The following is a 27,234-nucleotide window of genomic DNA, read 5'->3' on the forward strand; positions in this document are numbered from 1 at the left end:
AAGCAGCAATAATTTAAGTTTTATGAACTATATTTTTTGTCACAAGTGGCCCTTTGCCACTGTGGTGAATTACAGACAGATTACCCTTTATTGGGTGCTGGACCATCAATAATTTTGTTATGGGTGGACACTGTTTTAGACACTGATGTCTGAGTTCGGTCTTCCAGGGGTGACATTATCACACTTTGGAACCTTTCGCCTGCTTGCTTGCTCATGCATAATTTATTATGCCTATTTCTTGATGTCAGACATGGAAATTGATAAACCTTTGTGTAGCACAAGCCTGAACAAAATTGGAAAAGAAAATTTCTAATATTGATATTTGCCTTTTGAAATTGAAATTCAGTAACAACAAAATTATCTATTTTATTTTCTTTAAGTGACCCTAATTCTTGTTTGTGGTATTTATTGATCACGCTAAAAAAAAGGAAAATGCTAATTGTGTCAGACTGTTATTTATTTTGATTGTATAGTACTACAGATGGAAATATTAAATATGCAGTAATATTTGTTTTTGGAAGCTGGGCAATTTGATTATATATTTGAAGAGTATTATCAATTCATCACCCTGCTTAGAAAAGTATTTTTACATGATTATTGGATAAATTATTAATGTTCAAAAGATTACCTTTTTTCTTCTTGATCTCTTCTCTGGGTATACAGATGGGCTCTTTGCGAACAGGTTTGCGTTCAGGTGTGGAGATGCGACCTTTAGCTCGCCCACCTTTAGTTTTGGGTTTGACCGATTTGTCGTGTTTTTCCGTACTCCGCGGTTGTGTCAGATTGTTCCGGACCGCAGCAGGTTTTTTAACTGGACTGGGCACCCTGGGTAAAAGCTCAATCTGCTCTGTTGCCATACTTCTGTCATCATCTAATAAATAGGACATGAAAAAAAAACACTGTATCTGATTAGAAACCACAGCAGAAAAATGAAACGAGAAGGAATATTGTGATATGATAGTATTTTAGAATGTTGTCACCTTGTGTGTCTACCCAGGAACTGTCAAGGATAGAGTCATCTACTGTTGTTTCATCTCTATCATAGCTTTCTGATGGTCCCTCCGTTTCTCTGGTCTGAGCCTCCTGGGCTGGGGAGGCAGGGGTTTCAGGGACCTCTCCTATCTCCTCAAGGCTGGCCACCTCCAAGTCTGCCTCCTGAGCCAACTCTACAAACTCATCCTCTTCCATCTCCTCTACTTCTTCTTTCCGCGCAACAACACAGAGGGCTTCGGCTTCAGGTGGAGCTGAGAAACGAACACTGTGACCTGGTTCTTCGGCTTCATCAATTGTTTGCACCACTGTGATGAAATCATCTTCAACCATGACCACGGATTCAATTGCAGCATGGGTCTCTGGTACCTCCTTTGTCACCTCTGCTCCTGTACTCTCCATTTTTAGCACATCATCTGTGAGATTTGTAGAAGCATTTTCTGTCTGCTGCCTTACTTCTGCTTCCACTGGCTGGCCTGAAACTATTTTGTCCATTTCAGCCAGTGTCTCTTGCCCTTCCTCCTCTTTGAGTTCCATCTTTGTCTTTTCCTGCTCCTCTCTTTCTTTTATTTCCCTCTCTATCTTTTCCTTTTCCATTTTCTCTTTCAACAACTGCTCTGCTCTTTCTTGTTCCTCTCTTTCATGCCTTTCTCTGTCCTCTCGCTCCATTTTTTCTCTTTCTTGTTTTTCTCTTTGCTGTCTGTCCTCTTCTTCTTTCCTCTCTGTCGCTTCTCTTTCTTTCCTCTCACATTCTTCTTTATTCTTCCTCTCCCTCTCTTCTCTTTCCTTCCTCTCACATTCTTCTTTATTCTTCCTCTCCCTCTCTTCTCTTTCCTTCCTCTCACATTCTTCTTTATTCTTCCTCTCCCTCTCTTCTCTTTCCTTTTTCTCACATTCTTCTCTTTCTTTCTTCTCTTTCTCCTCCTTTTCTTTAAACTCCCTCTCCTCTTTCTCTTTATTTTCTTTCTCCAGTCTCTCTTTCAGCTCCTTCTCATGTTTTTCTCTCTCTTCCTTCAGTATCCTTTCTGCCTCTTCTTTCTCTTTTCTCTCTTGCCCCTCTCTTTCTTTCAGTTCTTCTTCCTCTTTTATTTTTCTTTCTTCCTCTTCTTTCTTAATTTTCTCAGCTGTTTTCCTCTCTTGGTCTTCCTTCATTTTCCTCTCCTGTTCATCCCTTTCATCTTTGTTTAATACTGGCACAGGCGAAGCTGCTCTTTTGGGTGAACCATACATTTCTCTTTGTTTCAGTTTTGAGGGTGAGAGTACTGGGGATAGCAGTTTGTCATCATCAATGTTGCTCTCTACAGATGAAGTAGGCGAGGTTTTCACAGGTCTGGCAATGCGGTCTTTAGCCATGCCAGTCAGCTGGTAAACATCCTCAGCATCCACCTCCTCATATGCTTCTTGGTGCACCAGCTTCACCTTCTCTCGGAGCTCCTGCAGTTCCCGCTCCTCCTCCAGACTCAGAGGCCTGTCTTCCATCTCTAGCTTGCGGATCTGCCTCTCATAGTCCGCTATCTCAGTTTCTGTCACTGAAGCTTCGCCACTGGCTTGACGTTCAGTCTCACTGGCTGACCGCTCACCTTCCTCTAGGGTTACAGTGACAGTTGGTGTCACAAAGGGCTCACTCAGCTGAGAAAGAGGTTTCTCACTAACAGATTTTGTTGGGTGATCATTCATATCAGATTTGCTCTTTTCTTCAACTGAATCTTTTCTAACTTGGCTTTGGTCTTCGCTTTTATCAACATCAGCACCTCCAGATGACTGGTTGTCTTCTAATGATGTATCTCTCACTGCTAATTTTCTCGCCTGCGCAGCCACTTTCTCCTCTAAGACAGAAGGGGTAAAGACTTGTCCAGAGGTGCTGGTAGGGCTAAGCACATCTGCAGGGGATGGCATAGGTCCTGAATATTCACTAAACACACAATAACCCATCTCTTCTAGTTGGCTATCACTCTTTTTAACCCTAGGACTCAGTTCCCCTGAAGTCAGACTAGCAAGAGGGTCATCAGTGATGGTAGGAAAATCATCTTTGAGTGACTTCTTCTGGACTATTTCAGAGTCAGTGTTTTCTGAAGCCAGCCTGGACCGGGAACCAGCAAGGTCTAGCATCTCCGGCAAGTCCTGTGTCATCACCGATCCATTTTTGTAAGAGCCTTTATTTGGCTCCGGTGATTCAGGACATTTGGGATCTGGACTGACTTTTGATGATGGTTCAGCAGTTCTTGGAGGAGAAGAGGAATCTGATGTCACAGAAGCCGCAGTCTCTAGGATAAGTGGAGGGAATGATGGGGGCTTATCAACAGAAGGTGTAGAAACGGGAAGGTAGTCGACAGACTCATCAAGACTTCCACTTGTATATGACATGATGTCAGTGGCCAGTGGTGTGAAGTTTCTTTGCCTGCCTTGTCCAGTCTGATCCGTTGTACCAATAGTAATGTTAAGCGAGTAACTCCTCTGCTCTAAGGCGAGCTTACCAGGTGAAAGCCTGCATTCATAACTTCTATCTGGAATTGCAAACTTGCCAGCGTCTTCAGGTGGAGTTTTTTTTGTTTCAAGTTTATCTTTAGCTTCTGCCAGGGTGCTGTAGCTGACTTCTTGGGACTTGGAATTATCTTTATTTGTATTTTCATCAAATCGACTAAGTTCATAATAACCCTCACCCTTACATTCTGTACCTTCTTCAACCTCCATAGCTGAGGTTTCAAAGTATGCTGACATGCCTGATTTGTCTCTGGCCTCTCTGGTTGCATCTCCGTCTTGAACTTCGACACCCATTGAAGAGAAATCAGAAGGAGCAGAGATGCTGCTGAACTCCACCACCTCCACTGATGGCTGTTTTTCTGACACTGTGATTGGCTCACCATATGTGGGCTGAAGTGTGAGAGATTTGACTGGTTCTTTGGCTTGGATTTGGACATCTGGAGGCACAAAGGATGGCATATCCATAGTGGGGCTCTCTGGTACAACTCGCTCACCGGCAAAGAATCCTTGCATCTGAGGCTCGAAAAACTCATCGGGGCGCTTTTCTGATCCAATGCTGTCAGGGCTCATGGACTCACTGTCCTGCTTGTCTGCATCCATCTTCAAAGCTGTAAAGATATCTGTAAGCTGACTGGTTCTATTACAAATGAAAAGTATTGCTTTAGCATGCTATGAACAGGGATCTTTATAAGACAGTCACCGAGAAAACTTTTACACAACCAGGCAAAGCTCTCCTTCAGAAACTTACAGCACAATGATACAGCCATCACTGTAGAGGTACGGCAAGATTAAGGGCCCACCATGTCACAGATGGATGAAAGACATGAGATGGAGTGTGACGGAGCCGGCATGAGGCAACTGTAATGCTGATTTATGGGAAAACAGTTATAAGAGATGGGAGGAATATGCATGCATCAAAAATCAACTACAAAAAGATACAGCATTTCTGTCATTCGTTGAAAACCATTGCTACATTTTAAGCATAAGTTTGAGATGATAAATACTCAAAATTCTGTGTGAAGATCTAATAGAACATCGATGACTTTACAATGTAATTTTCTCATCCAAGAATCACTAGTGTTCTAGTAAATGACAGAGAAATGCCATATATTGTCACCAACAAATTGTATGGATAAAAGCAAATATTGACATTTCTGCTTTTCTTTTAATAAATATTTTTACATATGCATATGGTTCTACAAACACCTGTACTAAACTGAACAAGAGTCCCTTAGAAACTCTCTCTACTGAGACTAATGATAAAAATTAGCAATGCATGTTTATTCGTTATGACTCATGGTAACATAAAATGTGCAGCACTGGCATAGCAGCACCAAGTCATTATGTGTAAACATAATGAGAGGCTAGTTCGCTTATAAGCTGGTCAAATTAAAAAGAAAAAGCGTTGTTTTGTTTAGCATCACTTCACATAATTATACCAACACGAAACGGCCGGCCCCAAGAACTACAGCGAGAAAATAAAAAACACAAGCAAAGACAACACGCAAGAAAACCAGGTTAATTTGAACAGTGTGTATGGGGTAGGAATGCTGTCAAAAACAATGTGTATGTAAAGACGGAAATGTGTGCATATTAGTCAATAGTTGTGCATAAGTAAACTCCAAAAGAGGTATTGTATATTTTCTCTATAAGAATCCAAAATAAAATGTCACAGCTTCAAGAAATTACAAACACAAAGTTTAAGTTTACAGTTGTGGTTTATTCTTTATGAATACAATATGCTATAACAGTTTGTGAATACGATTTATTTTCTATGAGAATACGAATTTACATCAGCAACTTGGCATCACATGATCTCAGGGCTGGTCAGTGGAGCACAGAGTTAGTCATTTCGCGTTGAGCATGAGCTGTCACACTCCTCACCGCCAGTAAACGTAGTGCCGGGATTGGATGACGGAAAAAGGTAAGGAGAGATAATTCAGTCTAAATGGAATATTAGGAACAGAGGGGAGATGGGGGGAAATCAAGAGTATTATAAATAAAGAATTGTTCTTATTATGGTCCGTCATCTTGGCGTTAGTGCTGCTGCTTCCTCTGCTTCTTCTTCTGCTGGCGGTACGCAACAAATTCAGAGGTGCATACCGCCACCTACTGTACATCATTGTATAACTCCACCCACAATATTCTATGTTTTAGTTTTGTATTTCATAAAAATAAGAATAATGCTTTATTTATAATACTCTTGATTTCCCCCCCATCTCCCCTCTGTTCCTAATATTCCCTTTAGACTGAATTATCTCCCATTACGTTTTTCTGTCATCCAATCCCGGCACTACGTTTACTGGCGGTGAGGAGTGTGACAGCGAATGCACAATGCGAATTGACTAACTCTGTGCTCCACTAACCAGTCTGAGATCACGTGACACCAAGTCGCTGATGTAAATTCGTATTCTCAAAGAAAATAAATCATATTCACAAACTGTTATAGCATATTGTATTCATAAAGAATAAACCACAACTGTAAACTTGAACTTTGTGTTTGTAATTTCTTGAAGCTATAACATTTTATTTTGTATTCTTATAGAGAAAACATACAATACCTCTTTTGGATTTTACTTATGCACAACTATTGACTAATATGCACACATTTCTGTCTTTACATACACTTTGTTTTTGACAGCGTTCTTACCCCATAAGTGTGACTCTTTTCACCAACAAGCCTGTGTTGCCTTGCAGCCACAGCAGAGCGCAGAGAGGATTACTTGCCATTCCAGTGGAATTATAATGCTTATGTTATTTGCCTCCTTTTTGACATGTCGCCTTATAATACAGTGGAAAATGCAATAACATGCAGGCAGGGAAAGCAGAGGGCAGGACACACCTGTCTCATGGCTTTCCTCACCCTCTGCATACTCCTCCTCCTCTTCCTCCTCCTCTCTGTCCACAGAGCTCTCTGTGGCAGCACTAGCTGCCTCAGACTGCCTCAGGTCTACATCTTGTGCCTCCTCTAAGGCCTCTGTCTGATCTACGGGTTCAGCTTTGGGGCTGTCCAGCTCGGGCTCTTCCCCACTCCACTGCTGCTCATCAAGAGCTGCCTCGGACACTGCTGCCTCGGCACTCTCCTCCTCCTCTTCCACCTCTTCCTCCTCCTCCTCGTATTCAGCTGTAAGAGCCTCCATGGTCTCTTCTTCTCAAAAACAGGGTGAAAGGGGGGACACAATAAGACTACAGGCAACACAGACTTGGGTAATGTAAGAACATAACTTATGAGGGGATACTTTCAGCTCTGAATGAAGGTGACCTAAATAGTTAGGTTTTTAACACAATACAGCAAGAGTAGTGATTTTTCATTTTGAGGAATGTTGAGTGAATGTATAAAATAAAAGATTTTTCCAGTAAGAAATATATTTTGAGAGCTTTTACTGTAGATCTGACTAAACTTTACTTAATACCATGCTTTGTAAATGGCATTTCCATAAGAAAGCACACTGTCTGTAACTGTGAAGGGCCAAAATTGCCACAATTCAATTAATAGATAGGTCAAATAAATATATTTTATACATGTAAGAAATAGAATGAATAAAAAATTTAAATATATCAATTCATAAAATATATAATTAAATAATCAAATTGGCAACTCTTTCCAAAGTTGAATTAATTACATGTAAAAACCATATTCTTAATTTTTTTACCAATTTAATTATTCCTTACTTGCAGTGCACCAAGAAATAAGTAATTGGCCAATGCACAGCATATCAGATCTAAGTTTATCATCTTTAACTACAACAGTATTAACCCTGTCAACTGACTGACCCTTTTTAACTTTAGTCACCTTTGGTTATACACCACCATGATCAAAAACAAAACTTGTTTAGGGAAATGCGTTGTGGATCGAAAAATACCAATATCGGATCATATTTAAATTTATATATTTGGATCTGATAGGACCCAGAAAAAAAGGGATCAGAGCATCTCTGCTATGTCTAATTTGGTTTATTAAACATATTAGTGGCAAATAATCAAAGTCAACAAGGGCTCCATATCTTTCTTGTTTTTACTAAATACATGAATAAAATCCCAAACTCTGCAATGTTAGTTTTGCAACATCTGTTTAAAGAAAGTTGAAGAAAATCTGTGGCTGTGGTATTCTGTTGTTCTAATTGTTAGTAAATGCTTGTTCATGTGCAATATAATTTTATGTATATTTCTAACATTTAAAAGAGCCATTTAGACTGCATTCAATAATCCAAGAGTTTGTATTACCACTCACCTAAAAATTGTTGCAAGAGAAAATTCAAAATCTGAGCCAGATGAAATAGCACATCAGGCTCTGATGTTGAACTACATCTGAAATGCGTGTGTGTCTGTTGGAGCTGAAAGTCTTCCTTGTTGCAACATTGAGAGTGTTAAAACTGTGTGATAATGTGCGGAGGGGTATTGATGCACAGTACGCAACAGTAAAGAAACTGGGGTAATCCCAAGGAATGAACCAAAGTACAACACTGGAAGATGCTTGGCAAAGGGATTTTTGTGCATAGAGGCTATTCACAGTTTCTCAGACAGTTATGAGAGCAACAGAGTTTAAGTCATGTACTGAGAGTCAGCTTTGTGGGCCACAACGTTACTGATGAAAATGTTCGATGAGTGACTCACAAAAACACATTGTCGTACTTTATACACATCACCGCTATGTGCTGGAGTTAACAGTGAGGCAACCACAGCTAGCAACTGTTAAGATCAAAATGAATGACAGAAAAAAGTATGACTGTTAAATAAAAATGTCAGATTTTGAGTGGACACACTTTACAAGGACACACAAACATCACGCCAAGACAGACGAAAAGACGGACTGAAGGACGGAGAGACGGAAGGACAAAAAGAGGGTAGGAATGAAGGAAGAAGGTAGAATCACAAAAGGAAAACAACAACAGAGCGAGGAGATAAGGGGAGGATGGCAAAGAGGAACCATGCGTGGTTCACCTTCAATCTGTCTAAAGGCCACAGCGTGCCCTGTGGGGCGAGCACCCGAGTGCGTCCACTCTGGGCTGAACAATGGGTGCTCATAGTACTCCTCGTCGGAGTGGTAGGGGTCGTCCTCGGGCACGGAAACTGAGATGGAGGGGGCGAGGAACTTGCACCTCTCCCGAGAATTTTGGAAGCGGCGGAGAGGGCCCGTCTCCTCCTCATCCCCTACATCTACGAACAAGACAGAGACAAGGAGAAGAACTGCAGGGAAATTTGGACACACAGACCGAAAGAGAGACAGTGAAAGGGAAGGAAAATATAAAGGAATATGAAGAAAACACACAAAGAATGACCATCATAAAGGGAATTTATAAAATTACTTTAGAGAGTGGAGTTTCAAAATCACAACCGCTTTACTAACCCCAAACACTTGCCTGCACCAGGTGCAGCACAATCTTTTATTGTAGAAATAAATCTAGCACAGGAAATTAAAATTAAAATCCTCTATTTTTTGTGCAGTTATTTAGTTGAGAAAAATCCTACGGGAAGACGAATTCACTGGTGCCACACCTACAGTATCGGCAGTAAAGAGTGGCATAGTGGTGCATCCAATTCACCATAACGAGGATGGTTGTTTGGGAGTGACAGCAGAAAAGCCTTTCCTGTCCAGCTATCCCAAATAAGGATGTGGGATTTTAAGTAGAATGGGGCGCCTTTGTAGCAACATTCTAGCTCGGTATGGTTTGACACGAAACATGAATATGTGAAAAAACTTTCCTGTCTACTGATACTGGTATGGCGGAGGATCTGTATGAGTAGTAATAAAATCCCCTGCCTGTATGTAAAGTTGATGTACCCTTTTACTTTTCTTTCAGCCTTCAGGCATGGTTTATGATTTGTAAATAGTAAAATTACATTTTGGTTTGACCCGCACTGGCAATTGTGGTCCTTATAATTGCAGTTGTCGCTCTTTCATTGTACCAACTCTGCAAAAACCATGTAATTTTTCCTGGTCCCAGGGAAAAATCAGCAGTCTGTTCATGTCAGATGCAGTCCCTATTCAGCCCTGATCATACCTGCTCAGGAGCAGGGACCAAAAAATTAGGTACCGGTACAGAAAAAACAGTAATGGAAATGCTCGCAAAGCGGGCCAACTGGAAAGGAGCCGGCCTAAATAGAGCCAGTGGAAAAGTGGCATTGTATAAGACATGTTACATTGTATAAGATATGAAGTATAACACGAAAAACTATTTATATCTCTATACACTATGACTTTTCTAAATTGTTCAGTGATTAAATTATGCTACTTCAGTGTGAGATTAATTTAATTTAAGGGTTTAATTTCCCAGATATTTCCCAGGGGTCCAATTAAATGTGCTATATACAAGGGTTGGACAATGAAACTGAAACACCTGTCATTTTAGTGTGGGAGGTTTCATGGCTAAATTGGACCAGCCTGGTAGCCAGTCTTCATTGATTGCACATTGCACCAGTAAGAGCAGAGTGTGAAGGTTCAATTAGCAGGGTAAGAGCACAGTTTTGCTCAAAATATTGAAATGCACACAACATTATGGGTGACATACCAGAGTTCAAAAGAGGACAAATTGTTGGTGCACGTCTTGCTGGTGCATCTGTGACCAAGACAGCGGGTCTTTGTGATGTATCAAGAGCCACGGTATCCAGGGTAATGTCAGCATACCACCAAGAAGGACAAACCACATCCAACAAGATTAACTGTGGACGCAAGAGGAAGCTGTCTGAAAGGGATGTTCGGGTGCTAACCCGGATTGTATCCAAAAAACATAAAACCACGGCTGCCCAAATCACGGCAGAATTAAATGTGCACCTCAGCTCTCCTGTTTCCACCAGAACTGTCCGTCGGGAGCTCCACAGGGTCAATATACACGGCCGGGCTGCTATAGCCAAACCTTTGGTCACTCATCCAATGCCAAACGTCGGTTTCAATGGTGCAAGGAGCGCAAATCTTGGGCTGTGGACAATGTGAAACATGTATTGTTTTCTGATGAGTCCACCTTTACTGTTTTCCCCACATCCAGGAGAGTTACGGTGTGGAGAAGCCCCAAAGAAGCGTACCACCCAGACTGTTGCATGCCCAGAGTGAAGCATGGGGGTGGATCAGTGATGGTTTGGGTTGCCCTATCATGGCATTCCCTTGGCCCAATATTTGTGCTAGATGGGCACGTCACTCCCAAGGATGCGCCCATCTAGCGTCCTCAGGACCATGTGCATCCAATGGTTCAAAAATTGTATCCTGAAGGAGGTGCACCAATACACACAGCAAGACTGGTGAAAGATTGGTTTGATGAACATGAAAGTGAAGTTGAACATCTCCCATGGCCTGCACAGTCACCAGATCTAAATATTATTGAGCCACTTTGGGGTGTTTTGGAGGAGCGAGTCAGGAAACATTTTCCTCCACCAGTATCATGTAGTGACCTGGCCACTATCCTGCAAGAAGAATGGCTTAAAATCCCTCTGACCACTGTGCAGGACTTGTATATGTCATTCCCAAGACGAATTGACGCTGTATTGGCCGCAAACGGATGCCCTACACCATACTAATAAATTATTGTGGTCTAAAAACAGGTGTTTAAATTTCATTGTCCAACCCCTGTACATGTATTGTCTTAGCAAGAATTGGTCACTTCGAATGCAGATAAAGTTGTTCAAATGGAAAATAAACTCTTCACAATTCATTATTTTGTAGACCTTTAGATTGTTTAATTTATGGGTTTTATTCAGGTTACTTTTTAAGATGGACATTTTTTTGCAGACAAAAAAAAGCTTCAGAAGAAAAATAAGATTTTTAGAATAGAAAACAAAATAAAAAAGACTTAAAAAAAAGAAGAAAATAATGAAGAAAAAGCTTGGTTGAGAGGAACAAACACACATAGCAACAAGTGGACAAGCAACTCAAATGAATCAAAGCTTTAGGGGCCAGCCTTTGTCGAAAACTACCAAAGAACGTACAATTTGATGAAGACACTCTCTTCTATTATCATAAAACATAAATGAAAGACAATCAACATTTACAGCAACAAAGATTTTATTATTCAGCGGTGGCAAAAACCAGAAAAAAAAAAGAAAAAAACAGACATCACCTTGTAAAATATCTAAACCTTCTTATTTATCATACCAGTCAAAAACACACTGTCACCAACAGGTGCATCTAAATAAATTAGGGTATCATCAAAATATCCATTTTTTTAGTATTTCAATTTTAAAAAGTGAAAATCATAATCTATTTTATTGATCATGGCTGAATACTAATAAAGGTTTATCCAAATTCTGTTTATTAGATAATTAGAGTTTTATGTCATACCAATGAAAAGATTTTTAATACAGAACTGTTTTGTTGTAGTCTCCTTAACCACGAGAAAGACCACTGTCCAGCTGATAGTCATTAGATAGACACCTTCTACAATGGTTAGTCACAAAGAAGCTGGCTAAAAAGCTGGCTTTTTACAGAGTGCTGTATCTAAACATATAATTGGAAAATTGTGTGGATGGAAAAAGTGTGCTAGAAAAAGGTATACATGCAACACAGATAACTGCAGCCTTAAGAGAATTGTGAAGCAAAACCCATTCAGGAGTTTGTAGGCGATTCACAAAGTGTGGACTGCAGCTGTAGTCAGTGCTTTAAAAGGACCCACACACTATTGTCAGAGTCCTCGTGTAATCAGCTTCTGAACCAGTGACAAGCTCAGAAGCATCTTTCATTTTAGGCTTTCATTTGGAACAGCAGGGTCTCGGATTATAGAGGAAGAGTAGAGAGGCAAAAAATATCAGAGTTTATTGAAGTCTAACATGTTGTTTCCACAGTGAGTTTTGATTTGGAGAGCACATAGTGTTGGTCCACTGTGTTTTCACATGTCTAGAGTCAGCATAGCCATATAGCAGGATATTTTAGAACACTCTATGCTTTCTTCTACTGACCAGCTTTATGGAGATGCTGAATTAATTTTCCAGCAGAACTTGGCACTTGCTCACACAGCAGAAAGTACCAATACATGGTTAGATGACCCTGGTATTATTGTGCCTGATTGGCCAGCAAACTCACCTGACCTAAACCGTATGGAAAAGCTATAAAGTATTGTAAAGAGGAAGATGAGAGACAGAGCTGAAGGCTCCTGTTAAAGCTTCCCTAACACAGATGACGCACTGAAGCAGTAATTCAAGCAAGATAAGCACCTACCAAGTATGGAATGTATATACTTCAATAGGCAGACCCTTTTCTGTTAAAATCCTTGTTTTTACTGGCCATATGTAATATTCTGATTTTCTGAGAAACTGAGTTTGAATATTTTATTCAATCATCTCAATAGATTCTAATTTACTGAGATGCACTTGTATGTATGCGGGACATTTACTTTTATCTTTTTAAGTTAGAGAATTTTTACTTTTAGGAGCATTTTTTAAATCACCTTTTCAACAGCACTTTTTACTGTCACAGAAAGATAAGCATACTGTCACTGGTCTTTGTGGCAAATTGGATAGAAAATAGCTACAATTAATACTTCATATTACAATTTATTAAAATTGTAGTTACATTATGACAACAGAAGTACTAGGTATTTAGACTTAGATTGGACCTTTTAGTTATTTAAAAAGCTAATCTCTGACTTGTAGTTACAGTCAAAAATACGGAAAAAAAAAATAATTAGACAAAAGACAATGAGCAGAAATCCCAATGACAAAAGACATGCAAAACATAAGTGAACCTAAAGGCAACTAACAGGAAGTTGGTGGATTACCTAAAATGTTTGATTTTAGTGTGTGGGAAGACAGTGATGCGTAGAGCTTAGAAAATGGGTTTAGATAAAGAGAATCACAAAAAAAGAATGTACCTGTAACAACACAGTGTTCATGTGGGTGAATGTATCTTTCGTTCTGGACGAATGATGGTAAAAATGAAGATACTGAGAATGACAAAGTTCCGGCCACAGAATGGAGGAGTGGTGGCAGGATCTTACAGGAAATGTATGGATGGAGAAAGAAGAACAAACTGTTGCTTTTCGCAGCTCAGGTTGGGTTTACTTAACACAGATCATAGTGCTGTTTGTCCCACTGAAGCCGGGGAGAGACCCTTGTGTAATGGGTAGTGCATATACACAACCCCAAAAGGTACAGTCAAGGGCAAGAAGGAGACCGTACTCTCATTTATAAGTACAATACACTTTTTATTCTTGGCCTACCTTGCTCCAAGGGACCAAAGAGTTCAGCTGCAGGTGAAGGGGGAGGGGAGGGAGGCAAATTGGTGGTTTCTTCAACTGCAAAGAGGCATATTGATAAGATGAGGCAAGAATACAGGCATATAAATCTAATGAAAACGATACATTTAATTTTGCTCATATAAATGTAGGACATACAGACCTATGGCAGAGACAAAAGCAGTTTGTTTCAAGTCTGTTAAAAAGGCATGTTTCACCCCTACTGTTTCTTCCATGTAGAGTTAGGTGTGTACTTACACTAACTGTACACTCTGTAAATACATTGGCTTCTGATAATGTATGAGGTTCAATAAGAGCATGTACAGTGCCTTGCAAAAGTGTACATGAACTTTTTTCACATATTGATGTAATATAGGCACAAACTAAATGTATTATATTGAGATTGTATGTGATAGACCTGCACAGCAGTGTGTGATCAGAAGGGGAAGGAACAGGATAAAAATAATTGGTGAAAAGGCGGCCTCATAAGGTTTGTCTCAGATCATTTATAAACAAACAGCATCATGGAGACCAAGAAACTGGTTATACACAGGTTTGCAAACAGTGTACTCTTCAATACATCATCCAAAAATAAAAAGAGCACAGCACATTTCAAAGCCTACTAGGACATGGCCATCTACTTCAGCATTGCTCAGAGAGGCCACCAAAAGATCCATAGTAACTCTGGAGGAGCTGCAGAGATCCACAGATCAGGTAGGAGAATCTGTTCCCAGAAGAGCTGTTAGACATGAACTCCACAAATCTGGTATTTATGGAAGATTGGTAGGAAAAAAGACATTCCTAAAAAATATCAATCACAAAGATTGCCTCAATCCATGTAGGGGACAGAGCAACATATGAAAGAAGGTGCTCTGGTCAGATGAACAAATTTTAAAGTTCTATAATACATGTAAAATCTCATGTGTGATATAAATAATGACACGGAACAACAACCTTAAAACTTCCCCACCTTGAAATCTGTTAGTGGTAACATCATGCTTTGGAGATGCTTTTCTTTTGCAAGGACAGGGATGTGGTTCAGTGTTGAGGGAAGATGAATGAATCTAAATACAGGGCATTTGTGACAGAAAACCTGTTCAACTTCCAGACAATCAACAGACCTAAACCTACACCAAGAGCTTTAAAAGACAGGTTTAGATGAAAGCATAAGCATAAGTTAGAATATTTCAAAATACAGGTCCTTCTCAAAATATTAGCATATTGTGATAAAGTTCATTATTTTCCATAATGTCATGATGAAAATTTAACATTCATATATTTTAGATTCATTGCACACTAACTGAAATATTTCAGGTCTTTTATTGTCTTAATACCGATGATTGTAGCATACAGCTCATGAAAACCCAAAATTCCTATCTCACAAAATTAGCATATTTCATCCGACCAATAAAAGAAAAGTGTTTTTAATACAAAAAACGTCAACCTTCAAATAATCATGTACAGTTATGCACTCAATACTTGGTCGGGAATCCTTTGGCAGAAATGACTGCTTCAATGCGGCGTGGCATGGAGGCAATCAGCCTGTGGCACTGCTGAGGTCTTATGGAGGCCCAGGATGCTTCGATAGCGGCCTTTAGCTCATCCAGAATGTTGGGTCTTGAGTCTCTCAACGTTCTCTTCACAATATCCCACAGATTCTCTATGGGGTTCAGGTCAGGAGAGTTGGCAGGCCAATTGAGCACAGTGATACCATGGTCAGTAAACCATTTACCAGTGGTTTTGGCACTGTGAGCAGGTGCCAGGTCGTGCTGAAAAATGAAATCTTCATCTCCATAAAGCTTTTCAGCAGATGGAAGCATGAAGTGCTCCAAAATCTCCTGATAGCTAGCTGCATTGACCCTGCCCTTGATAAAACACAGTGGACCAACACCAGCAGCTGACACGGCACCCCAGACCATCACTGACTGTGGGTACTTGACACTGGACGTCTGGCATTTTGGCATTTCCTTCTCCCCAGTCTTCCTCCAGACTCTGGCACCTTGATTTCCGAATGACATGCAGAATTTGCTTTCATCCGAAAAAAGTACTTTGGACCACTGAGCAACAGTCCAGTGCTGCTTCTCTGTAGCCCAGGTCTGGGGAATGTGGCACCTGTAGCCCATTTCCTGCACACGCCTGTGCACGGTGGCTCTGGATGTTTCTACTCCAGACTCAGTCCACTGCTTCCGCAGGTCCCCCAAGGTCTGGAATCGGCCCTTCTCCACAATCTTCCTCAGGGTCCGGTCACCTCTTCTCGTTGTGCAGTGTTTTCTGCCACACTTTTTCCTCCCCACAGACTTCCCACTGAGGTGCCTTGATACAGCACTCTGGGAACAGCCTATTCGTTCAGAAATTTATTTCTGTGTCTTACCCTCTTGCTTGAGGGTGTCAATAGTGGCCTTCTGGACAGCAGTCAGGTTGGCAGTCTTACCCATGATTGGGGTTTTGAGTGATGAACCAGGCTGGGAGTTTTAAAGGCCTCAGGAATCTTTTGCAGGTGTTTAAAGTTAACTCGTTGATTCAGATGATTAGGTTCATAGCTCGTTTAGAGACCCTTTTAATGATATGCTAATTTTGTGAGATAGGAATTTTGGGTTTTCATGAGCTGTATGCCAAAATCATCCGTATTAAGACAATAAAAGACCTGAAATATTTCAGTTAGTGTGCAATGAATCTAAAATATATGAATGTTAAATTTTCATCATGACATTATGGAAAATAATTAACGTTATCACAATATGCTAATATTTTGAGAAGGACCTGTATAGATCTAAATCAATTTGATAGGACATAATCTTGTACTGAAAAAATACTCTCTTCAGATGAACAAAGGTGGAAAAGACATACCCTGAAAAGCTTGCAGCTATATCCCCACTTAATAGTGGTTCTACAATGCATCGACTCATGGTTGCTGAACACAAAAGCATTGCACACCTTTCAATATTCAATTTAGAAAAAAGCTTAAAAGCCATAAATCAGATTCATTCTACTTCAGAGTTACACACTCTTTTTTTGTTCTATCACATAAAATCCTAATAAAAATACATCTAGGTCTGTGGCTGTAATGTGAGAAAATGTTGAACAAATGAGGGGTATGAAAACCTCTGCAAAGCACTGAAAAAGATTCTGATATGGCATATCATAGATTAACTTTTGAACTTCAGGTGTGAGAACTGCTGATTAAAAGCTGCCTCAGTAGGTCTTTGAATTCCTGGACAGTTTCCTGCAGTGAGCTCACTGCCAGGTAGCATAAATTTAAATTCTGTGTCACAACTGCACAGGAGATTTTTTTCTGTGCTGCACTTGTGCCAGCATTTGGATTTGCAGCTCACCTGACGGCAACCGCTGAGTCTCCTGTTCTCCCTTTAGCACCGCCACTGCCTCTGCCGTCACCTCCTGCACAATCCGTGCCGAAACTTGCTCTGATAATAGACAATCACACAGACCCACAATGTGAGCAAAACACTATTCTAAAGAAATATTATGGAATGGGCGAAGACCAAAATTGAAAATAAATGCGGATTAAACACCCAGCTGACATAACAAAACCTTAAAGTTGTACAGTTTCTTGATGGATGATACAGATTCATCCCTTGAGAGGAAGAGCTGTAAAAAAGGGCTAAAATTACCTTCATCAACAGTGACAGTTGAAAGGTCCCCTGGGCAAGCAACGCCAAGCAATTCTGCCACCCCACCACACACTGCTAAACATATACCCACTCCCCTAATAAAACCCATGACACTACTCATCAGCCTCCCAAGGTGTACAGCCATAGGTACTCATTGTGTTCAACCCAAGGGGTGCCCACTCCCTACTGACTGAATACTAAAATAAGCAAAAAAAAAAAAAAAAAAAAAACTTGTTTGGGGTGCAACTGTCTTTTTTATCAGCTATCAAAAACTGTTATTGATCTTTAGGGCTGCTGTTAAAGTCTTTGAGTGTCATAATGTTAAGCTATTATATTCAAAGCAAGGACACTGAGATAAGATGTGTGTTCTCCTAAAACAAGTTCATTTTTATTCATTGTTATCAAACTGGATGACATTATTCATGTCATTGCAAGTATTATTCATTACCATTTTATATGAATATATGAAACATTATTGTTTTGTTTTCCAGCATTTAAATTAAGACAAAATCAAACAATAGAGTATGTTCTTATCATTAGGTCTTTTTTAAAAGACACTGATTAGTCACACAATTAAACTACTGACAGGGTTGGTGAAACATCATCAAAACAATAATCTCTGGAGGGAGCTCAAAGTCCGTATTGCCCAGCGAAAACCCCAAAATCTGAAGGATCTGGAGAAGATCTGTATGGAGAAGTGGTCCAAAATCCCCGCAGCAGTGTGTGCTAACCTCATCAAGAACTGCAGGAAACATTTGACATCTATAATTGCAAACAAAGGTTTCTGTACCAAATATTAAGTTTTGTTTTTCTCATGCATCAAATACTCCTGCAACAAAATGCAAATTAATTACCTACAAATCACACAATCTAAATTTTCTGGATTTTTGTTTTGGATTCCGTCAGTAGAGTTGAAAAGTAGCTATGATAAAAAGCTTAACCCTAACCCTTCTACATGCTTTGCAAGTGGGAAAATCTGCAAAATCGGCAGTGTATCAAATACTTGTTCTCCCCACTGTATGTGCCACTTAAATCAGCTCAGTTTAGTAATAGCTTATAAAAAGTAAACCGCTTAACTGAGGAGCAACAGGATGTCTTGACTTCCAACCTACAAATTAGGGATCCCAAAGGCTCTGTAGGCAACCTCATAATGCCAGACACTATACCCAGAGAACTCCTGTATTTGTTCATCAATGGGTGAGAAAGTCATCATTCTGGGAGGGTTGTCTGCACTTCTCTATTAGGATAGGTGGGCATCTTGTAGTGTCTTGCAAACCTGATCGTGATCAAACATAGCTTTAAAAAGACTGATAGGCTAGACTGATCGAAGCATGAGGGCCTGAAAGCTTTATCCTGAATCACACCATGTGCTATAGTGCTTACCGTGTTCTTGCTGCTTAGCACTTGTGGTACCTTAATGTCAGCCCTTACCAGCAAATAAACAAACAATAATTATTAATAAAACAAAAGGAGGAGACAAAACCAGAGATTTACCCTAACCTACCCTACACTATCAGCCTAAGGACTTAGGTATACCTTTATGTGACAGACCTTTCAAGAGAATTTCCAACATAAAGAACGTCCCTCACTGTAGTACTCGTTTTAAACAGTAGATGCTGCTGCAGGGAAAGTCTGCATGTATTCAGCAACTGGCAGCAGAAGAAGAATAGATTAAGCGCATTCCTCATAAGAAATCTCTAACCACAAAGTTTTACCTTAACCTTTATTCAACAATACATATGCTAGTAAAAGCAAAGCAACAATGAGACCCTGCCATGACTCTTTCTGTCAGACCTACTATACAAAAATGAGGATGTGCACAACCACCCAAATTTCCAGTGCTATAAAGAAGTATTTGTGCCCTTATGGATTTCTTATGTTTTTGCTTCTTTTTGTCACACTTAATGTTTCAGATCATCAAATACATTTTAATATTATAGTAACATAACCAGAGAAAATACAAACAGTCCCGCCTGGCCTTTTTCAGCCAACTCTTGGAATTATTTTAGCACGGTCATATCCGAGGTTTGTGGGCATGACCAGTCGACATATTTAAGGTCATGCTAAAGCAACTTAATCAAATTCAAGTCCAGACTTTGACTAGAACTCTCCAAAACTGCAATTTATATTTTTTGAGACATTCAGATGTGAACTCGATCGTGTTCTTCAGATCATTGTCCTGCTGCATAACTCAAGCGCACTTAAGCTTAAGAACAAAAACTGATGGTAGGACATTCTACTTTAAAATATTCTGGTACAGAGCAGAATTCGTGGTTTCATGAATGGTCAGAATTACTCTTCTTATACACAAGAAATCGAAAATCTAAATTTTTATACTAATAGACCAATGTTGTTTAAATGAAGAAAGTACAATTGGGGCAATTATATATATATATATTTCATACATTTCACAGTGATATATTTCATACATTTCATACATTCTGGTTTAAGAAATAATAAATAAGCAGTCAGGCTGAGACAGTTTGCTACACAAGCCAAACAGTGTTTGGATTTATGTTTATGTCTGCCTATTTGCATATTTTAAAATATCCCCTCACCATGCAGCACTTCCCAATCAATACTTTGATTTGCAGTGGTTATAGGACTGAGTGCTGGTGTGATATTTTTAAAAGACTGCTGTTTCAGAATCCTTTTCTATTCAGCATCACCCACACACCACACAACCTGGCAACCATACACACTCCCACAATTACACATGTACGCACTTCTTCCGGGAGCATTTAACGCTGCCCACTCACCAACTCAAAGCAGCCATCTCCCATTTTCAATTCCAGCAAGAAATACATGTGCACTATCTTTTCACTGTTTCCAGGGAAAAATCCTTTATTCTAATAATAGAGGACATGTGTTTATGTCAAACCTACTCAGTGGCTTTACAATGGTTAAAAAAAAATGCTGAAAATCCAGATTTGTATGTTTTCTTCTTTTTTTATATTTTTCTAAACTTGAATTTACAGTTTATGATCAGTTATGTTTGTTGTAATTTGAAGTATATGCTTTTTCATTTTTAAAACTAAAGCATAATATTGCAGATCACAAACTATGCAGATGTACATCTCAGTCACAGTTACATGTTAAAAATGTTGTGCAAATGGGGACACTAATAAGAGCTATTACAGACTTTGCAATAATTTTGTGCTTTAGAGGAAAAAAAAACAAAAAATATATTCTAGAATGTATTCACTTCACCAAAATAGCTGTTCCAATGAGATCTCCAGTTTTTAAACTATGGATGCACACCTGGCTCTTCCACTCTACACCAGACTGAAGACTTGTACACTTTGCACACTCTCTTTCAGCTTTCATTACATGACCCATACAGTATACAAATTATATATTATATATACAGTCGCAAACTGCAGCCAGCAGCCATCACTCATGTGAATGCCAACTATGATAATAAAATTGTTATTGATTATGATTTAGTTGCAGTGGTTTGATAATAATTAAAAGCTTGACAACATAAATAGGCTGTTGTCTATGTTATTATTTTTTTAATTGCCAATCAAGGCAGATTATAAATAAACTCCAGGTAAAAAAGTAGAAGTCACCTTAAAAAGACCCACATTTAAATTTAGGAAGCAAAAATAAAATGACTTCCTTGTCAAATCCTTTAGGCATTGACAGAATAAACTCTGATTTGCAGTTCCAAAAGTTATGTGAACAGTTGTATAAAGTAATATTTTCCTCTATGTATAGGTCATGGATTTATATCCAAAGAAATGCGTGAACTTTAACAGTGGCGTATGAAAATATTAGATTGGTCCATGAAAAGATAATAACATGAACCCCATTGTGCCAAGACTATTTTAATTATGGGAGAATATCATTGAAGGCCTGTTTCTAAAACAAACTGCTAGCCACAATTCAAATGAACTGCTGTAATACAAAACAGAACAAAACTTACAAACACAATAAACTGCATCAAGTGAATTAGTGCTAAGGGGAAAACCATAAAATGTAAGAATTTTTTTACCAGATTTTTCATAGTTTCGATAGTTAAATTTTAAGTCTGCTTTACAAAAACAACTCTCTTGCATACTCGTACTCGTATTCGTCTTCTGCTTCATCCGGGATCGGGTCGCAGGGGCAGCAGACTGTTGTGACTATGAATCTGAATATATCATTCAATATTTAATATTAATACTTTAATATTTTATCAAATAATATTTCGGTCTGTCAAGGGTTGTCCTGTGAATACCAGCCCAGTAAGGCTCGAAAAGGGTGAGCCAAGATCTGACATTATTGAACAGCAAAACTCTGCACACACATGGAATGAATTCACACAATTTTTTGAAATACAAGAATTTATTAACAAAAATAAGTCAACTCAAAGTCAAACATATTTCAATCAACAAACTCTTTACTATGCTAAAACAATCCAACTAACTACCAAGCAGAATTAAAGAATAGGGAAGACTAATGGGCTATGTACAATATAAACAAGTTGATTAAAGATGGTTGAAACCATGACAAAAAGAGTGATGCAAAAACCATGCAATGTTTATGTTTGGGAACCAAGGATTATCTTGAAGGATCTGGAGGTGACGTTAAGTTAGTCTTGGAACTAACTTAGACAATAATCAGCATACCTTTAGACAACCATTCACAATGCAAGATGAGATAAAATATTATTTTAATCAAATAATGTTTTAAAGAATGATCTGCTGAATAAAACCAACCTTCTGGATGACTAATTCTCAACGTTGTCTCATTAGCTGCCTTTATTTATTAAAATCATATTTAAAGAAATATTATGAAGGAAATGGTAAAATATTTAAGGAAATATTTTGGAAAAGAGCCAAATCTTTCTGGAGAAATCGGGCTTAATGGTGTTTACTTAGTTATCAAGTTTGGTAAAATAATGTTAGGGAAATATTATTTACTGGATTGAAAACTAACAACCTTTCTGGGTAGATGATCTTTAGTAGCAAGCACGTGTTCTTAGCTGTTAGCAGTTGAAGCTAACAAAAGAAGCTGATAGCTTAGCACCAGAATCAAACACACACCTTTAAAATACCGTTAATAAAAGGGTTAAAATGCACAAGCGTGGATGGCGCGTTATGGCCAATCTTCTGTGTTTAAAATCACCCTTTAAATAAAGTTTGTCTTATCTTTCAAAACACACAAACACAGAACACAAAACTGGGCACGTGTGCTGCAGATAACCTGCTAGCTCTAAGATAGCTGAGTTTCACAAACAAAACCAAACTTCATAAAATGAAAAATGTTTAGATCATTTAAACCTAAGTTACTTCTCTCTGCCCAAACCCCTAACCTCATATGAACCGTGCTGAGGAGACGTTTTCCGGGCGACAACGAAGTTTGAAGAAAGCTCTGTGAACAAAGGGTTAGCTTCAGCTAACCTCCGTAGCTGTGGGGAAGGCGGCTCGCTCTGCCCGCCGACCAAACTGCACAGTTGCTATGGTAACCATGGTGATGCAGTCCCTGTTGTCCTCCTTTCAGACCGGGAAACTGCTTCACTTGAGGTTGAGAGATATCTACTAGAAATAGTTAGGCTCACCTCCACGCACAACATTGTGTGAGAGAAGCTGGATTCTCTTCTACTCTGGAGTGGCCTGCGGGGAGAGGCGGTGAGCTGGTGTGGGTTTGCTTGTTACCCCCCAGTTCAGCCATCTCGTGTTGGGGTTTACCCCAGTGGATGAGAGGGTTGCATCCCTGCACCTTTGGTTTCGGGGACAGGTCTCTGATTGTCATTTTGGCCTACGAGCCAAGTGGTAGTGCGGAGTACCTGGCCTTATTGGCATCCCTGTTGGGGGTGCTGCATAGTGCCCCTCCCAGGGACTCCTTTATTGTGCTGGGGGACTTCAACGCCCACATGGGAAACGAGAGGCGTGATTGGGAGGAATGGCCTCCACGATTTGAATCCGAGTGGTGTTTCATCATTGGACTTCTGTGCTAGTCACGGATAGTCCATAATGAACACCATGTTTGGCACCAGGACACCCTAGGCAGGAGGTTGATGATGGACTTTGTTGTCGTGTCTTCAGACCTTCAGCCACATGGTTTGGACATTCGGGTGAAGAGAGGAGCTGAGCTGTCCACTGATCACCACCTGGTTGTAAGCTGTATCTGCTGGAAGAGGAGAAAGCCGGACAGACTTGGCAGGCACAAGCGCATAGAGATCTCGACTGGGGACATTATCGGGTGGTGGAAGGAGTACTTTGAGGATCTTCTCAATCCTGCTGTCACACATTCCCTGTTTGAAGCAGAGGCTGGGGCCTCGGGCTTGGACTCTTTCATCACCCAGACTGAAGTTACTGAGGTGGTTAAAAAGCTCCACAGTGGCAGGGCTTCGTGGGTGGATGAGATCCATCCTCAGTACCTCGAGTCTCTGGATGTTGTGGGACTGTCATGGTTGACACACTTCTTCAACATTGCATGGCGGTCTGGGACAGTGACTGTGAACTGGCAGACCGGGGTGGTAGTCCCCCTTCAAAAGAAGGATGACTGGAGGGTGTGTTCCAACTTTTTTCTCCTCTGCCTCCCTGATAAGGCCAATGCCAGTGTATTGGACAGGAGAGTTCGGCTGATAGTCAAACCTCTCTGACATACAAAACCTCAATATACAGGGGTTGGACAATGAAACTGAAACACCTGTCATTTTAGTGTGGGATGTTTCATGGCTTAAATTGGACCAGCCTGGTAGCCAGTCTTCATTGATTGCACATTTCACCAGTAAGAGCAGAGTGTGAAGGTTCAATTAGCAGGGTAAGAGCACAGTTTTGCTCAAAATATGGAAATGCACACAACATTATGGGTGACATACCAGAGTTCAAAAGAGGACAAATTGTTGGTGCACGTCTTGCTGGCACATCTGTGACCAAGACAGCAAATCTTTGTGATGTATCAAGAGCCACGGTATCCAGGGTAATGTCAGCATACCACCAAGAAGGACGAACCACATCCAACAGGATTAACTGTGGAAGCAAGAGGAAGCTGTTTGAAAGGGATGTTCGGGTGCTAACCCGGATTGTATCCAAAAAACATAAAACCACGGCTGCCCAAATCACGGCAGAATTAAATGTGCACCTTAACTCTCTTGTTTCCACCAGAACTGTCCGTCGGGAGCTCCACAGGGTCAATATACACGGCCGGGCTGCTATAGCCAAACCTTTGGTCACTCATGCCAATGCCAAACGTCGGTTTCAATGGTTCAAGGAGCGCAAATCTTGGGCTGTGGACAATGTGAAACATGTATTGTTCTCTGATGAATCCACCTTTACTGTTTTCCCCACATCCGGGAGAGTTACGGTGTGGAGAAGCCCCAAAGAAGCGTACCACCCAGACTGTTGCATGCCCAAAGTGAAGCATGGGGGTGGATCAGTGATGGTTTCGGCTGCCATATCATGGCATTCCCTTGGCCCAATACTTGTGCTAGATGGGCGCGTCACTGCCAAGGACTACCGAACCATTCTTGAGGACCATGTGCATCCAATGGTTCAAACATTGTATCCTGAAGGCAGTGCCATGTATCAGGATGACAATGCACCAATACACACAGCAAGACTGGTGAAAGATTGGTTTGATGAACATGAAAGTGAAGTTGAACATCTCCCATGGCCTGTACAGTCACCAGATCTAAATATTATTGAGCCACTTTGGGGTGTTTTGGAGGAGCGAGTCAGGAAATGTTTTCCTCCACCAGTATCACGTAGTGACCTGGCCACTATCCTGCAAGAAGAATGGCTTAAAATCCCTCTGACCACTGTGCAGGACTTGTAAATGTCATTCCCAAGACGAATTGACGCTGTATTGGCCGCAAAAGGAGGCCCTACACCATACTAATAAATTATTGTGGTCTAAAATCAGGTGTTTCAGTTTCATTGTCCAACCCCTGTACCTGGACCTTCAATTGTAGTTTTTTCTGTGCTCTTAAAGAAATGCGTATTATGTTGGTGTATATCTTTTGAGTTTACTATTAATTAAGCTAGAACAGCAATGTAAAAAAGTAAAGATGCACCAATCAGAGTTTCATAACTGATCTGTTTTTTGTAAATTCTCAACCTGCTGATGGCGTTATAAGCCGATTTTAATTCCTTTTTCAGAACTAAAATTAACAACATTCAACACTCACTGGTCAGGACCAGTCAAGCTGAAATTGATCAACTCCAGATTTCTCTCCATTCTTCTATAAACTAGATTACAGTGTTACTGCAAAAGCCATTCTAGATTATGTATCATAATTTCATTGTTACAATCCAACAGGATTGTCTTGTTTTACTTGCTTTAGTTTTACAATGGTATTGACTCATTTGTTGTCAAAAATAGACAAACAGGTCATTTATCTTTGGATACTTAAGACTGCACACTCACTGCATATTCCTAAACCCTATTTAGCCGTTCTTATTTTTCATTAACTAACTCTGTTTCTTCCAACTTCTCCCCTTCTCTTTTTCCCTGACCACTCATAACATGGCTGACTGACTTTTTCAAATTTATTTCAAAGAAAAGTCAAGAGGACAATTTTGTGCTTCACTGGTTCTCACAGTGACTGAAGAGTTTTTCATTGGGAGAGAGGGCCTAGTGAGAACCAACATTAGCCCTTCTGTCACCCACCATGCCCCACATAGCCCATACTCTGTCCTGCTCTGAGGAGATGCTAATGAAATGCGACAAGAAGGAAAGCAGACAAACAGCCTTTCATGCAGCTGCTGAAGGGATGTGTAAATGTTACTCACATTATGTTGATAAACAGATTAAAACTATTATTACAGATAATTTAATGTAAAAGAGGAGCTTATGTTGGCATTGTAAATTAATAAATGGTTCCCAAGGGGTTATTTACAATGAACCTGCAAAGATAATTAGACCCCTCTTTCTTTTCCACATTTAGTCAAGTTAAAAAAACAAACCTCAATGTTATTTACTTTGATTTTATGAGATAGCCCAACACAAAATAGTGCAAATCTGCAAAGTACATGGTACATAATACACGGAATTCAGACTTTACCCCTTACTTTTACGCACTTAAGAAAAATCTTGTCTTCAGATGTGACCTATTTATCAAAGATAGTACATTTGTGCACAATTTATTCTCAATGTATACAATGTTTCGGGCCTCACTTAAAAACACATAAAGGCGACATGATTTTAAAGTTGTTTTTTTTTTTTAATAACAGCAATATAATTAACAATTACTATAATTAAGTTTACATAGCAATTAACATAAACACAACATAATTTAACAGTTATTAAAAAAATACTTCAACAAACAAATTGTGCAGCGTTGTTTCTCTCCATCTCTCTATCTTTTTCTGTTATACACTACAAGGGAGTATGTCTTCATTTGTGCGTACGTGTCGCGTGTATCTCCACGAAGTCCACCACAAGTGATACAGAGAGCACAACATGGTAGGAGCATTTCTATGTGGAGGCAGAAATTGCATAGTGTTGTAAACATAACAAGATTATTGTGTTTGTTTCATAAAATATTAATGTATAGACGTGTTATATAAGAAAGGTAACCTTAAATGAGTTCTGTTGTGATCTACTTTATTTAGAAAATACATTTGAAATAATTATTAGGCTGACTGTCTAGGGGGGACACAGGGGTTCATTGAAGGGGCGGGGCACCCCTTTAATAAATATGGAAACCAGCCAAGATTTCCATGGTAACTCTGGAGGATCTGCAGAGTCTGCAGTTCAAGAGGAAGGATATGATTACAGTTATTTAGTTGTGCAGTGCACAAATCTGGCCTTTATGAAGGAATGGCATATAGGAGGTCATTCTTGGAAGAAAGCCATAAGTAGTCCTGTTTGCAGTCAACCACTAGCCATGTATAGTATAGTATGGTATGGTATGGTATGGTATGATGGTATGGTATGGTATGGTATGGTATGGTATGGTATGGTATGGTATGGTATGGTATGGTATGGTATGATGGTATGGTATGGTATGGTATGGTATGGTATGGTATGGTATGGTATGGTAT

At 39.8% G+C, this 27,234-nt stretch overlaps 2 protein-coding genes across 4 annotated transcripts in view; both read right to left on the bottom strand.

The window, feature by feature from the left end:
- map2 (microtubule-associated protein 2) overlaps positions 1-1,786 on the bottom strand; it is a 36,192-nt gene extending 34,406 nt beyond the window's left edge. For all 3 annotated transcript variants that reach the window (XM_047370089.1, XM_047370088.1, XM_047370087.1), the window contains exons 1-2: positions 981-1,786; positions 629-871 (exon numbers count right to left, since the gene is read on the bottom strand). In XM_047370089.1, coding sequence (XP_047226045.1) covers positions 629-871; positions 981-1,659 — 922 coding nt within the window. In that variant the 5' untranslated portion in view covers positions 1,660-1,786. The remainder of the gene's footprint in view (positions 1-628; positions 872-980) is intronic.
- A 185-nt stretch (positions 1,787-1,971) lies between these two features.
- Positions 1,972-27,234, bottom strand: part of LOC124870865 (microtubule-associated protein 2-like) — a gene marked incomplete at its 3' end in the record, with an annotated part of 102,563 nt that continues 77,300 nt past the window's right edge. The window contains exons 4-8 of the mRNA XM_047369691.1: positions 16,961-17,050; positions 13,614-13,688; positions 8,413-8,628; positions 6,314-6,619; positions 1,972-4,079 (exon numbers count right to left, since the gene is read on the bottom strand). Coding sequence (XP_047225647.1) covers positions 1,972-4,079; positions 6,314-6,619; positions 8,413-8,628; positions 13,614-13,688; positions 16,961-17,050 — 2,795 coding nt within the window. The remainder of the gene's footprint in view (positions 4,080-6,313; positions 6,620-8,412; positions 8,629-13,613; positions 13,689-16,960; positions 17,051-27,234) is intronic.

The sequence above is a fragment of the Girardinichthys multiradiatus genome, chromosome 7 (assembly GCF_021462225.1).
Source record: "Girardinichthys multiradiatus isolate DD_20200921_A chromosome 7, DD_fGirMul_XY1, whole genome shotgun sequence".
Taxonomy (NCBI): Eukaryota; Metazoa; Chordata; class Actinopteri; order Cyprinodontiformes; family Goodeidae; genus Girardinichthys; species Girardinichthys multiradiatus.